This window comes from Adiantum capillus-veneris, chromosome 29, assembly GCF_014529385.1.
Source record: "Adiantum capillus-veneris isolate H3 chromosome 29, ASM1452938v2, whole genome shotgun sequence".
NCBI classification, from domain to species: domain Eukaryota; kingdom Viridiplantae; phylum Streptophyta; class Polypodiopsida; order Polypodiales; family Pteridaceae; genus Adiantum; species Adiantum capillus-veneris.
Window position 1 is genome coordinate 20651028 of NC_140959.1, and position 15509 is coordinate 20666536.

The 15509-nt window shown below is 44.9% G+C and overlaps 1 protein-coding gene and 1 pseudogene across 2 annotated transcripts in view; both read left to right on the top strand.

Moving 5' to 3' along the window:
• Nucleotides 1-284: 284 nt before the first annotated feature.
• Nucleotides 285-15509, top strand: part of LOC147418865 (methionine-tRNA ligase, putative / methionyl-tRNA synthetase, putative / MetRS) — a 38325-nt gene continuing 23100 nt past the window's right edge. Inside the window, exons 1-2 of one of the 2 annotated variants that reach the window (XM_086506338.1) lie at nucleotides 379-523; nucleotides 5456-6464. In XM_086506338.1, coding sequence (XP_086362464.1) covers nucleotides 6449-6464 — 16 coding nt within the window. In that variant the 5' untranslated portion in view covers nucleotides 379-523; nucleotides 5456-6448. Of the gene's footprint in view, nucleotides 524-5455; nucleotides 6465-15509 lie in introns of both variants that reach the window. The other variant, XM_086506337.1, reaches the window with a different exon arrangement.
• On the top strand, nucleotides 9635-15504 carry LOC147418866 (uncharacterized; annotated as a pseudogene).

Here is a 15509-nt window from a genome sequence, read left to right on the forward strand (position 1 = left end):
TGGTCTTCTGTATGCCAAACAAGGTGAAAAGTCACAATGGTGTACATAACAAGATGAGAAGGAGTGTTTGGGACCCACTACTCCACGCCCCTCTTTTGTAGAAATAGGAAAAGAAATGTTATCAAAACTGGCCTAAATATATACAAAAGACGATGTTTAGTTATTGATTCCCCTATAAGAAATAGGAAGATTTTTTAATTTCCATCATTAGCTTGCCATGTGGCACTAATCGACTAGCTTTATCCAACGGTTCACAATTGCTCCCAAGAGCCTTAGTAAAGCCTTATGCAGGGGGCAAAAAAACCATGCAACTAGGGTTGTGAATACAAAGGGCAGAAGGACTCAGAAGGACATGCACGTAGCATAAACTCTTTACTTCCAGTCTATTGCAAGCGTCTGCTGTGAATTGAAGTAATGACGGGAGGAGACTGCAAGCTTCCGCAGCCGGGAAAGCGGAACATTCTCGTAACCTCAGCTCTTCCTTACGTCAACAATGTCCCCCATCTCGGCAACATCATTGGCTGTAAGTCCAGCGTCTTCCTCGCATTCGATCCTTGCTTGCAATGTTGAGAACATATTAGTGAAGCAGGTAAATACTAGCAGAGGATTAGTAGGGAATGGGGCAGCAACTGCTATGGAAAATCAGCTGTGGATGGAAATATCTGTGTCAAAAACCATAGTTAGTTCTGGAGAACATCGTTTCTTTGCATATTTTACCATCTTCCTCACATTCAATCCTTTGCTCACAATTTTTGAGCTTCGACTTCTCAGATTCACTGGGCGGCAACTTCTAAGCGAATCAGCTCTGCAAAGCATGAAATAAAGATGCTCGTACATGCCATCCGCAACTATTTCAATTGTTACATTGGCTCTCAAACCAATAATAACTTGCCCAACTGGCTTCTAGCCTCCATTCACTACATGTGCTCCACTTGTGTGGATGCTCAAGTACGTGGACGGTCTTAATTTCTTGCCCCAGCTATACAAAAATTGGCATATTTCTAGGCTGATTTGTCTGGACAACCATCACCTTGGTTTTTGCTACATACACGGAGAGCCCACTGTTGGCACAGAAATTCTTGAGAGCATTGAGAAGGTGTTGAAAAGTCAAAGGATTTTATGTGAACAATACCACGTCATCCAACGATCAGCATACAAAAGTAGCATAATAAGATGCGTACCCAAACGAGGTCCATCGAACCCCTCTCTTTGTGCAATTTCTAGGAGCACCTTTTCAACTTTGTCAATACATAGCCTGGATAGCATTGGAGAGAGTGGGGATCGTCACTTAATCCCATAGTGCTAGGGAAAGGTCTTGGAACCGCTTACCTGTCTTAAGTTGAGGGGTTCAAGGTCCATTGTGCAATTTCTAAGAGCACCTTTTCAACTTTGTCAATACATAGCCCGAATAGCATTGGTGAGAGTGGGAATCGTTACTTAATCCCCGTATTGCTAGAGAAGGTCTTGGAACCACTTACCTGTCTTAAGTTGACATTGTACATGTTCTTATCGACGTGTTACCTTTGTTTATATTTCGATTGAGTTTTCTCGAACTCCAAAGAGCTGACTTGGCAGATCGTAGGAATGCGTTGACATGCTGACTTGGCAGATCGTGGGAATGCTGAAATGGCAGGCTATACGGATTTCTACAGAAGCACTGGATGTTTTGGGCTGGTTTCAGCGCCAGCTTTTGGGAACAGATGCTTTTGGGGTTCAGTGCTTCTGAACCCGATGCTTTTGGGGTTTGCTTTTGGGCATCCCTTGTACTGTTTGTAAGAGCCCCTGGGGCCTCACTCTGCAGAGCATCTGGACGCAGAGTCTGAGAGCCAAGGTCCCTCGAGAGTTGTACTTTGCAGTGATCAATACTTTGGGGCCAATGCGTCTGGGCGCGGAACTCCGTCGTGCCGTGTCAACTCTCTCTCTCTCTCTCTATTAAAGTTCAGTAATTGTGAAGTTTCTGTTCGTGTGTTGCTACTGATTTCTTGCTTGGAGTGTCCAAGCTTGTTAGAGTGGCATCAGTTACAGTGGTATCAGAGCTAAGAAAGATTCTTCTTCTACGAAGGATCCGATCCCTTTTGCAATGCACGTAGGTTCTTGAGGAGAATCTGGCAATGCAGCCAAGAGCTTTGTTTGTTAAAGAATCTTCGTGTCCCGACCTCGGACTTATTAGCCACTCCCACCCTTCGTCCATCGCGCATCGGGCGCTCTCCCGTCCTCATCGCTTTGTCGTAAAGGGCATAAGCCATAAAGAACCCCAAGGGTACGCAAGGGTTTTCGTAGAGAGTTTGACAGAGATAACACCTCTCAAGGGGGGAGGCCAAGAAAAGTTGAAATCCAGCACGGGAACTGAAGAAAAGTGTCACGTGACACATCCAACCCTGTGTCTGTGGACAAGCTATAGCACGACAAGGGTTCAGTCAGTCCAGTGAGTCTAGATTTAGAAGTGATCTGGCACTTTTGTGAGTCTGTTCGCAGAGCGTGCATGTCCAGACACTTAGTGTAGATGCATATCCTCTGGTTGCACACGGCATGATCATAAGCATTCCCATCAGAATCCATCAGAATCCTTCAGGGGAATTTTCCAGTGCATTTAAATTTTAGCCTATTTTCCCTATTTTTGACATTTTTCGCTTATTACTTTTGTTGGAAAGTATGTAGGGCAAATTGAGTAAGTTTGTATATAAGCAAACCTAGACTAGCACTAATGGGGAGAAGAGGCAGCAGGAGCCAAGCTCAACAGGCAACTTCTCAAGCAAGAACCCTTGGTGGATTTCCCTCCAAGCAAGAAGATCCATCAACCTAAGCCTAGCGTTTTTGGACATCATCGCCCAACCGACTCCAGACATTGGCGTTTTGCATCAGGTAGCCATCGCCATCAGATCCCAAGCCTAGCGTTTTTGACTCAAGGAGTCAGCTGCAAAGACTCACCTGCTCTGGCGTTTTTCCATCAAGCTTCATCGGCAAGAAACCCCTCAGCCCTAGCGTTAGTAAAATCCCCATATCGCCCACTTCTGGCCTGGCGTTTTTCAGCAGTAAAGCAACATCGGATTCAGCCTAAAGAACCTGCAGTTTCAGCCCTACAAGAAGTGCAGTTTTCAGCCCTAAGACCTGCAGAATTTCAGCGACAAAGACCAGCAGAAATCAGCCCCAAAACCAGCATTTTTGTCCAAGCAGAATTCAGCCATTAGCGACTTTGGACAGCAGATGAAGACCTTCAGTTTTCAGCCCTAGTGTCGGCCTCGTCATCTCCGTCGTCGTCGTCGACATAGCCTAGACTTGCATCAGTCACATGCATTCCCATTGTACCAGTTTGTGCAATCAATAGTAGACCACTCTCGTCGACGAGAGTGGGGCCTTCGTAGGAGCGTTTTACAACATCTCTGGTGTCGTATTCACTTCTCTCTCTATCTCTTAGTCTCATACACTTTCATTCACAGTGTCCATTTACTTTGTTTGTGATCATTGCACTCTCTCATTAAGAATGGAAGGCTCTTCCTTTCATAAGAACAAAAGGAACCTTGAACACAGTTCGGAGCACTCATCTTGAGCAAAGTTCAAACATTCATTCCGCTACACCTTACATTGGTATCAGAGCTTTGGCAGTGTTCTGTAGCACTTAAGGAAAGAACCACAAGAACCACATAGTTTTTTTTTTGCTTGTTGAGGTCGCACGAACTGAAGCTCGCTTGGGCGTGTCGATTCCTAATCGTGTTTTTGAAGAGTGACATGAATCTGAGGAAAGAAGGGCTTGTCCAGCCTCCCCTTGTGCTTCTTTTCACTCATTGAGAGCGGACCGTGCACTTAGCGGCCGGCCAATCGACGTGAGGTGGGAAAAAGCAACCTTGGTATGAGCGCAAGGCCGCCAAGGGGTGCGCTTGCGGAAAAGAGCAGAACTCGGGTGAAGAGAAGATCCTTCTCTAACACAGATTGCAAGCAAAAGAAGAACCTCAAGATCTCAAGAACTCAAGACCCTCAAGACCCACAAGAACCCAAGTTCCTCGTGAACTTAAGAACCCAAGAACCCACAAGAACCCAAGACTTCAGTGGATAGTCATCACTCGAAGCAGAATGGCTACTTCGCTTGGAGGTGATGAGCATGAGAGAGGCGACGAAGAATTTTCCCCACCTGGAGGTTTTTCCGACCCTCCCCCTTTCCCATCTACATCAAGGATTGCACTAACTCCTATGGAGGCTTTCGACAAGATGGTGATGGACATGAAGTTAGACCGCGAAGCACGAAAAGCAGAAAGAGAAGCAGACAGAAAGGCCTACGAAGAAGAGATGGTAGCCATAGATCGTGACTATGACGAAAGCGTGGCGGCCATAGAGCGTAAGCACGACTTGGAAGCCAAAGAAAGTCAAGCCAAATTGGATCGCGAGAACAAAGAAAGTCAAGCCAAATTGGATCGCGAAAACAAAGAAAGTGTAACAGACTTGGACACTCCAAGTCAAGAATCAATCGCGACAGCACCGAATAACCACTTCAAAACAATTCACAAATCACAATAGATTTGCACTGGCCCGGCGGAGTTCCGTGCCTAGAGATATTGCCCCCAAAGAGTGGCGCCCCTTTCGGTATTTCTTTATGTATTAATCAATCATCAAAGTACAAGAGAGCGGTTAGGGTTTCACTCTCAGACTCTGCGTCCAGATGCTCTCAGAAGTGAGCCCTAATCCGTGTATTTAAATGTTACAAGGGATGCCCAAAAGCAGAGCCCCAAAAGCTTCAGAACAAAAGCAATTTCTCTCTCTCTCTCTCTCTCAATGAGAGTCAGTAAAAATAAAGCAAATTCAATCTCTCTCAATTCTCCCTTGTGTAGCTAAAAGCATGCTTTTCCAGCTTCCACAAATTCCGGGACGTCCGTACACTGCTGCCACGTGGCACTGGCGCCAGATTTTAGGGTTTCCAGCCACTTAGGGTTTCAGCCAGCAGTTAGGGTTAGGGTTTCCAGAAATAGGGTTTTTGTAAAATTAGGGTTTTTGGTAGAAATTAGGGTTTGCAGGATTTTTAGGGTTTCTACTGTCGGTAACCACGTCATCATTTTATGACAGAAAGTCAAGCAAAATTTGATCGCGAGTATAAAGCCATACAAGAAAAGAGCGACCAACACATGAAAGAGTTCTTGCGACTCTTTTCTCAAGTGCAGGCACAGATGCAAGAGATTCATGAGACGGAGACTCTCTCAGTCTACTTCTCCAAAGCAAGACACACATGATTTGCATGATGATTTGAATGACAATGATTTGCATGATGATTTGAATGCCAATGTTTTGCATGATGATGATGAGCATGATGATTTGCATGATCAAGATGTGATTTCTCACAAGCATGATGATTTGCATGATCAAGATGTGATTTCTCACAAGTACGATGAGTTGCATGAAGATGATGTGATTGTTCACAAGGATGATATGTTAGTTGATACTTTCTCTAGTGAAACTAACCTCATTACAGATTCAATCAATCACGAAGGATCGATCTTGGCTCTCGAGCTTAGGTCCAAAGAACCCCCTCAGGAAGAACCGATCTTGGCTCTCAAGCCTTCGTCCAAAGAACCCTCACAGGAAGTATTATGTGTTCTCATGATTCATACGCACGCATTGTTCGAGTGTTTCATTCGTGATCGGTTTCTGTATTTTCGTCAGCATCTTTATGTAATCCCTTTTCCTAGGCATGAGATATTGTACGTTGAGCACGTTTCACTCATGAATGAGCACGAATGTATGCGGATTGTTCATGAAAAGCTGAAAAGTATGCATTCAAGGAAGTCACATTCCATGTCTCTTCCTTGGCATGAACAGTTGTAGAAAGAGCACATGAAAGTATGAGCACCAAGCATGGGCATTTCCGTTGTGAATTGCCACAATTGATTGTTTTGGATCATAAAAGAAAGATTCGATCTCATTGTTTGCGTGTGTGTGGTGAACGGTTTGACACTCTGTTTCTTTGTTCATCTACATTGCATGCACAGTCTTTGAGGAAGACATGATTTTTTCCACTCACTTTACATGGAATGGGTATGTTCATGTTTTTGTGTTGGAAATGGTTTCAAGAATTTTCAGCCATGGAGATTTTTGAAGAAGAAAGAAGCATGACTCTCGACGAAGTTGAAGCATCGAAGGAGCCTCAAAAGACTTTTGTCGCTTTCGGCGCGGCCCAAAGAAGCAAGCTTTGAACCTTTATGAAGTTCAAGTACCGCACGACCCACACATCAGAGTGGGTCGACAAAGAGTCCCTTCCAAGATTCCGGATGCTATTGGCGATCTCCCTCGACACCATACAGTTCGGTACCAGTACCTCACTTTGAAAAGGAGAGGATGTCACGTGACACATCCAACCCTATGTGTCCGTGGACAAGCTACAGCACGACAAGGGTCCAGTCACTCCAGTCAGTCTAGATTTAGTCAGACGTGCAACTCCAGAGGCAATTGAGATAACAGATCTACCATGCTTGGTGATAGAGGTTATTCTAATTTTCTCTTCTTATTCACACACTCTCCTCCCCAACCCCGAACACACACACACACACACACACACACACACACACACACATACATACACACAAAACACCCCCATGAGAACACGTATGAGTGACATTGAATTCGAAGAGGAAGATTCTGAGGATAAAAGAGAGAAATCCAACAGAAAAGCCAAAGAAGAAGCTGCCGATCACGATGAAGAAGAAAAGCCAAAGAAGAAGAAGTCGATAACGACGAAGAAAAGCAAGTTAAGGAGCTTGTGTTCAACTCTCAATCGAGATTCGATAGACCCAAGTGAAGAAGGTGCTCTAGGGGTGACCGGACTTCAAAATTGAACTTGGTTGCTGCTGTTGATGTCAAGTGTGAGTTGGTGTCACAAAGTGATGATGTGGCGTGCCCAACTGGAAGAGAAATGGCCGAGTTGACAAGAGAAACTGAGCCAACCAACTGAAAGACCCTTTGAAGCACCGGCCGTGGGGCCCGAAATCCTAAAGAGACCAAAAGCTTGAACTCTTGAGGATTTTCGTAAATCGCGTTGACATGTTGACGTGGCAGATCGTAGGAATGCTGACGTGGCAGGCTATACGGATTTCTACAAAAGCATTGGTTGTTTTGGGCTGGTTTCAGCGCCAGCTTTTGGGAACAGATGCTTTTGGGGTTCAGTGCTTCTGAACCCGATGCTTTTGGGGCTTTGCTTTTGGGCATCCCTTGTACTGTTTGTAAGAGCCCCTGGGGCCTCACTCTGCAGAGCATCTGGACGCAGAGTCTGAGAGCCAAGGTCCCTCGAGAGTTGTACTTTGCAGTGATCAATACTTTGGGGCCAATGCGTGTCACAAGGCGGGCACCACGTGCCAATAGAAAAGAACAAACTGAACAACTTTAAGCACTTCAAATAACAACTGAACTGAAATGGAGAGAGACGACACGCGACACGGAGTGGCGGAATTCCACCCCAGAGAGTATTGGCCCCAAACCTTGGCGCCCCTTTAGGTATTTCTTTATATTGCATCAACACAGTACAAGCCGGTACTCCAGACTCTGCACCTTCGTACTGAAGCATGCCAGAGAATGAGCCCTAGCCTCATATTTAAAGGCCCTTGGCCTGAAAAGCAGTTATAGTAAAAAGCCTTTAAAACTCAAAAGCTTCTGGTTCAAAAGCAAAGCCAAAAAGCTGCCATCGTAAATCATGGAAATCCGTACAGCTTGCCACGTCGCAAAACACAGAAATCTGTCCTTAGGGTTAGGGTTAGGGTTTTTGCAGTTTTAGGGTTTCTGGCAGCAGAATTAGGGTTTGCAGGTTTTAGGGTTAGGGTTTCCAGAATCATGGTTCAGCAGTTAGGGTTTCTGGCAGAAATTAGGGTTTGCAGGTTTTAGGGTTAGGGTTTCCAGAATTAGGGTTTCAGCAGTTAGGGTTTCTGGCAGAAATTAGGGTTTGCAGGTTTTAGGGTTAGGGTTTTCAGAATTAGGGTTTGCAGGTTTTAGGGTTAGGGTTTCCACAATTAGGGTTTCAGCAGTTAGGGTTTTTGGCAGAAATTAGGGTTAGGGTTTCTGCTCTCGGTCAACCACGTCATCACTTTGTGACACTTCTTCTGTTGCTTGTTCCTTTTAGGGTTTAGGCCCCTCGGCCGGTAGCTCCGTTCTTCAGTAGACTGTAGGTCGACACGTCAGCAGTTTGTTACAATGCGTCTGGGCGCGGAACTCCGCCGTGCCGTGTCAACTCTCTCTCTCTCTATGAAAGTTCAGTAATTGTGAAGTTTCTGTTTGTGTGTTGCTACTGATTTCTTGCTTGGAGTGTCCAAGCTTGTTAGAGTGGCATCAGTTACAGTGGTATTAGAGCTAAGAAAGATTCTTCTTCTACGAAGGATCCGATCCCTTTTGCAACACACGTATGTTCTTGAGGAGAATCTGGCAATGCAGCCAAGAGCTTTGTTTGTTAAAGAATCTTCATGTCCCGACCCTGAACTTATTAGCCACTCCCACCCTTCGTCCATCGTGCATCGGGCGCTCTCCCGTCCTTTATCGCTCTGTCGTAAAGGGCATAAGCCATAAAGAACCCCAAGGGTACGCATGGGTTTTTGTAGAGAGTTTGACAGAGATAACACCTCTCAATGGGGGAGGCGAAGAAAAGTTGAAATCCAGCACGGGAACTGAAGAAAAGTGTCACGTGACACATCCAACCCTATGTGCCCGTGGACAAGCTACAACACGACGAGGGTTCAGTCAGTCCAGTCAGTTTAGATTTAGAGGTGATCTGGCACTTTTGTGAGTCTGTTCGCAGACCGTGCATGTCCAGACACTTAGTGTAGATGCATATCCTCTGGTTGCACACCGCATGATCATAAGCATTCCCATCAGAATCCATCAAAATCCTTCAGGGGAGTTTTCGAGTGCATTTAGCCTATTTTCCCTATTTTTGACATTTTTCACTTATTATTTTTAAGTGACTTTTGTTGGAAAGTAGGTAGGGCAAATTGAGTAAGTTTGTATATAAGCAAACCTAGACTAGCACTAATGGGGAGAAGAGGCAGCAGGAGCCAAGCTCAACAGGCAACTTCTCAAGCAAGAACCCTTGGTGGATTTCCCTCCAAGCAAGAAGATCCATCAACCTAGCGTTTTCTCAAGCAAGCGTAGCGTTTTTGGACATCATCGCCCAGCCGACTCCAGACATTGGCGTTTTGCATCAGGTAGCCATCGCCATCAGATCCCAAGCCTAGCGTTTTTGACCCAAGGCGTCAGCTGCAAAGACTCACCTGCTCAGGCGTTTTTTTATCAAGCTTCATCGCCAAGAAACCCCTCAGCCCTAGCGTTAGTAAAATCCCCATATCGCCCACTTCTGGCTTGGCATTATTCAACACTAAAGCAACATCGGATTCAGCCTAAAGAACCTGCAGTTTCAGCCCTACAAGAAGTGCAGTTTTCAGCCCTAAGACCTGCAGAATTTCAGCGACAGACCAGCAGAAATCAGCCCCAAAACCAGCGTTTTTGTCCACAGCAGAATTCAGCCATTAGCGACTTTGGACAGCAGATAAAGACCTTCAGTTTTCAGCCCTAGTGTCGGCCTTGTCATCTCCATCGTCGTCGTCAACATAGCTTAGACTTGCATCAGTCACATGCATTCCCATTGTACCAGTTTGTGCAATCAATTGTAGACCACTCTCGCCGACGAGTGGGGCCTTCGGAGGAGGGTTTTACGTCTCTGGTGTCGTATTCTCTTCTCTCTCTATCTCTGAGTCTCATACACTTCCATTCACAGTGTCCATTCACTTTGTTTGTGATCATTGCACTCTCTCATTAAGAACGGAAGGCTCTCCCTTTCATAAGAACAAAAGGAACCTTGAGCACAGTTCGGAGCACTGATCTTGAGCAAAGTTCAAACATTCATTCCGTTGCACCTAACAAAAAGAATGAAAAACTGGGCAATTTTTTGGCGGGGAAGCTTGCAAGAGCGGAGTACAAACGTCAACTGCAGGGGTCTACACGTGTGTGAAAAGACTGATCAAGTACTCCAGAGACCCGAGATTTGCGAAACACCTGAAGTATTACTTGATTGATGAGATTCACTCGAGATGGCACGAGGCCATTGATTTAGGCCGAGAGGAAAGCTGAAAGAACAGACGAGTGTAGAAAAGCGGAACCTATACTCGCAGGAGGTGTCAAGGATGACTCAGATTTTTCTTCGTCTCCAGAGAGTTCCAACAGTTCATCGTCCTCTAGTTCTAGAGAGGATGAGAAAAGGCGGAAGAAGTGGAGAAAGAGCAAGAAAAACAAGAAAAGAAGATTTCTAAAAAAGTCTAGAAGGCATGGGAGGCCATGTTACGAGAGTGTGACAACCATTTTATATATTTTCTGCTTTCTTTCCCATGATTTTGGAAATCACATTGCATGTTACGAGAGTGTGACAACCATTTTATATATTTTCCGCTTTCTTTCCCATGATTTTGGAAATCACAGTGTCCGGACATTGCATGGCTAGTGTGAAACGGCCGTTGGCCGAGAGTTTCACTTGCAGGAGTTGAGACCAGGCAGCCACGAGATGGTTGGGCCGATCAACAATGGAATTCGACTAGTACAAAAGTGGCTAGGCTCAGTTAAAGTCATGCAGGCCCCTCGGCAAGACTATATGAGTTGGTGGGTACTAGGAATTAAACCAAAAGGAGCAAGTTGGACACATGGCAATAGGAGAGCAACCTGCAGGTCAACTCAATTTCCAGAATGTCTCATCCCTAGAGGGGGCGCTCAGAATTGAGTTTGGGCTGATTTTTGATGATAAGTGACACACTGTGTATGTGAGTAGTGGGTGCAGGTGATTACAGCTTTAATGGAAAGCTTGCCTTCTCCCTTATCTCATGCAACATGATGATTTGGTCTCACGTATCTCTGTCTCCTTTTGCACATATGGTAATGCGCCTCTAATTGGGCTTATCAGATGACCATGTACAATTCTCGGGTTTTATGCGCGTTTGCTAAGGCAAGAGCCTTCTGTATAGAGAGGAACCAGACTAGCTAATTGCTAATCCCCTTCGCAATTCCATCGCCAAGGAATGCGAAAACAGAGAGTTTTCTCGCGTGAAAACTCGTCTGATTTTCAAGGGAACTGTCCCATTGCGTGCGGAAGCTTCTGAGACACGTGTAGGCATGTTTGCTCCGCTCAAAATGATGCATTTTCCCAGTGTGAAAGATAGAAAGAAAGCCCTTTAGGTTTGGTAATAGTTTGACAACATCTATTCTTTGGTAAATACGTAGAGGAATCCAAGATTTCTTGTGCGGGCAACATTCCTCAAGGACAACGCTATAGAAGACATTATGGGATGTGTCTCTGCCAGTTTCTTTCTTCAAAAACCTAACCTTGAAGCATCAGTGCAAGGGATACATAGTTGGGTTGCCTTCACCACTACAAGAGTATTGCCTTTCCAAATAGGTGACCTTTATGCAAAAACTTATGGACGATGCCGCAGTGACTGTAAATTAATGAAAGGTAAACTTATTTTTAAACATGAAACAACCAAAGAACACTCTATTGACAAAACCGATTCACTCCTTAAGCACAACAGAATCAAACAACCGATTCACTCCTTAAGCGCAGCAGAATTAAACACCTCAACAATGCCGACTTACTCCAAAGCAAGGGAAACTCTTCTTCAAGAAGGTAGATGTGTTGGAAGTTTCTAGACTGGTCATACTTTTTGAGGTTGCCTAGATTGTGCAAATGCTGCGATGACAGAACAACTACCTGCAAAGAGAGTAAAACCAACCATCGGACTCGTACTCGATGCATATGGCATCATGGCTGCTCTAGATGATTCTCGTGAGCAACTTAGAGTTCAAGGCAAAATTCAGGGCAATACTGCATTAATTTTCATTTATCTAGTCATTGCTTCACATTTCACCATTTATCCAGGCCAAGCTTCATTCTTTCAACTAAGTCCCATTTCACAGCATGAACCTTGGCAATTGTGATGCTTTATTGGAAATGCCTTGCAATCATTTAAATGCTGCTACCATTGCTGTGCGGCAAAGGCACATTGTCATGGAGCATTGTGGAAATTCTATAACTTTTTGAGTTGGATTTACTCACGAACTAATCTCTGATATTTTGTTTGTACCTAAATATTGCTTGGAAATTCTAGTTGTGGTTGTCTAAACTTGATTAATGTTGGTTGTACTTGTTTGGATCTGTTTGGAATGTGTTTGAACCAGTTGACCTTGTTTTCAACTTGTTTGGACTTGATTGAAGTACGAAAACTTTGTGACCTGCTAAGCGCTAAACTGGGGTGCCCCCATTTCCCCACTTTACTATTATAAAGGTGACCCTCTGCCCCTCATTCTCATTATTTTGTTGTATCAGTATTTTTTTGAGTTATTGCTCTTGGGTCTCTCTCTCTCTCTCTCTCTCTCTCTCTCTCTATTTGGGGAATCATGGCTCTATACAAATTTGTGGTGGGACATGTACGCACTCAAGAGGGGATATCTGATTTAGTGCACTCCTCTATTGGAGTGAAACAAGGTTGTCCACTATCCCCTACTCTATTTGGTATATATATAGATGAGGTTTCTGATTACATTGACAGAGAGGGTGATAGAGGTGCCCAGCTGCTGGCTGGACTGTATCTACTTGAGTTACACGGACACAGAGAGTCTATTGAGGAGATGCGAAAAGAGACAATTTGAGAGACAGATTACTGATTTCTTCACACCAGACGCTGGACAGATAGAGGAGCAGCCACCACTGCAAAGCTCAGCTCATACTCACCCCCGCGATACTCTCATTGACCGAGCATTGGAGCTAGGGAGATCTAAGGAGAGGAGCTTCACAGCATCGACAAAGATTGCAGCAGAGGATTCAAGCCATACTATCTCGACATCAAGAGTACAGATGAGGATAGATTCATGACCCATTATATCACCTTCTTCTATTGGTCACCCATTGTATCAGTGCTCACACATACCTCACATAGTTCCAGCTAGTAGCACTTCTAGATCCATTTTAGCATCTCTTTTTTGTACCCAGACATGGTGTCATATTCACCAGTTTGTGATTGATTGGTCTCATTGGCCTTTTGAAGAGGTTAATATATCTTTTCATCTCTCTCTCTCTCTCTCTCTCTCTCTCTCTCACATATGGTTAGGAGATTGTAGAGTATACAGATGCATACACTTACCTTAGGGTTGTCTTCACTGGGCCGAGGTTTTCTTTGGGGAGAAGTTGAAAGAACAGCAGAGACTAGACTGACTAGAGCTTTTGCGGTCTTGGGAGGCTTGGAGAGGATGTGTTCGCAAGTTCAGTTCCAGAAACCTCGGACAAAGTTATGGCTCTTTGATACTTTAGTAGCCTCAGCTATTTTGTATGGGGTGCAGATATGGGGACCTTCTATAGGCCAGGATGGTTGGAGATGTATGGAGAGGCCCTTGGTATCTATGATCTCTCGATCGATCAGAGCCAAGGCCTCCGTACCCCACGCTATCATTCGAGCAGAGCTAGCTACCCCTCCTCTGGAGACCGAGGCGCTTACTATATCAATCTCCTTTGTGCACAACTTGTGGGATACTACTAGAGACAAATATGCGAGACTGGCCCTTGAGTCTTCCAGACAGCTAGCTCTTGAGGGGGACACTTCATATTGGTATGCACAGATGACATCATGGTTTCAGACGCATGGCTTCACCATGGACAGGCTGCCCCCTTTCCAATACTCTCTTCAGTCATGGTCGATGTCTCTTACACGGGTGGAGATTACGAGGCTCATTCGTCAAGACCTGATCCAACTGGATACCAGGAGGACATGGATAGAGCCGTCACAGGAGTTGGGCACGAAGATGGCTTTCTATAGAGAGCATCTTCTCCACCTCACAGGAGATGGGTTTGTGATTTGACCCAGCTACATGGACACACATATGTCTCATGGTTTGCGGTGTGCCATTGGTCAGATACGCACATCCTCACATCAGTTGGAGATTGAGACTGGTAGATTCAGAGGGATACCAGCAGACATCAGGATATGCCGCTTATGCCGGCTAGAGCCAGAGACAAAGCTACATTACATATGTCATTGCACAGTGTACTATGAGATACAGGGCCGTTTCCACTGCTTATTTAGAGAGGGTTTCGGTCCTTTCTCTAGGGTCATGAGTTATGAGGATCAGAGATGTCTTGGGCTATATCTACTTGAGTTACACAGATATAGAGACACTTTACTGGGGAGAGATAGAGAGAGACAATCCCAGAGACAGATTATAGATTTCTTTTCACTAGATATGGGACAGCCAGAGGAGCAACCATCACTACAAAGCTCGGCCCACTCTCATTCGACCACTACCTGCACTCTCATCGACCGAGCACTGGAGCTATGGAGATCCAGACGGCCACGATTGAGGAGAGGGGCTACACAACATCGACGGAGACTACAACAGAGGATTCGAGCCATACTCTCTCGACATTCAGAGTGCAGATGAGGATGGGTTCTAGTAGTAGTATCTTTGTTCTAGTTCTTTTGTACCCAGATATAGTATTAGATTCACCATTTTGTAACAGATTGGTCTCATAGGTCATTTTGGCCTTTTGAAGACGTTAATATAACATTTCATTTCTCTCTCTTTGAAGAGGTTAATATATCATTTCATCTCTCTCTCTCTCTCTCTCTCTCTCTCTCTCTCTCTCTCTCTCTCTCTCTCTCTCTCTCTCTCACAGATTAGGGTTTCGCCTGGTTTTTTAGGGTTTTGCTGCTGCAGTAGTTCAGGGTTTTGCTGCTCCTGCTCTCTCTCAGCGCGCCCACCAGCCTGCTGCCACGAGCTCCCTCTCAGCCTCCGCCACAGCTTTGCCCATCGCCATCTACAGTTCATGGCCCAGCGCTGCTATAGCTAGCGCTGCTATAGCTACATCCACAACCATATATTCATATGGTCAGTATTTGCGGTGCCAGAGCCATATATACCCATACCACCACACATTACCATCATACCACCACACTGCACATCCCGGTTCTAGATTAGCTTTCATTTCAGCATTTTATTTTCAGTATTTTCTTTTCCGGACACCCGGACTACCACTATATGTACATTGATTTGTCTCATAGGCTGACTTCGGCCTTTAGAAGACGTAAATAAAGCTCTCTCTCTCTCTCTCTCTCTCTCTCTCTCTCTCTCTCTCTCTCTCTCTCAATGTTTGTCTCCTCTTTCTGCTCTTCTCTCTTCATTCCTCCAGGATGTGGCTTTTTTCACCTCCCATGATATCATAAAACGCTTGTCTTTTGTTGTAGCTTGGGAGTGTCTGGGAGTACCCCTTACCGTGTGCAACGATGTAGTTTGTAGCCCTGTGGGCTGAAAGAAGAATCCGTTTTTAGTATTTACTGAAACATAAAACACATTGTTTAACAAGCAGTTCAATTGGTTTTGGTTCCCTTTTTTTAAAACTGATATTAGTCATTAGGAGGCTGATTTAAAGCCAAGCTCTTGCTTTGGGATTGCCCTTTTTTACGAAAGAGTTTTGAGACCTGGTTTTATTTATAAACTTTTCTATTTCTGTTTGTATTTGT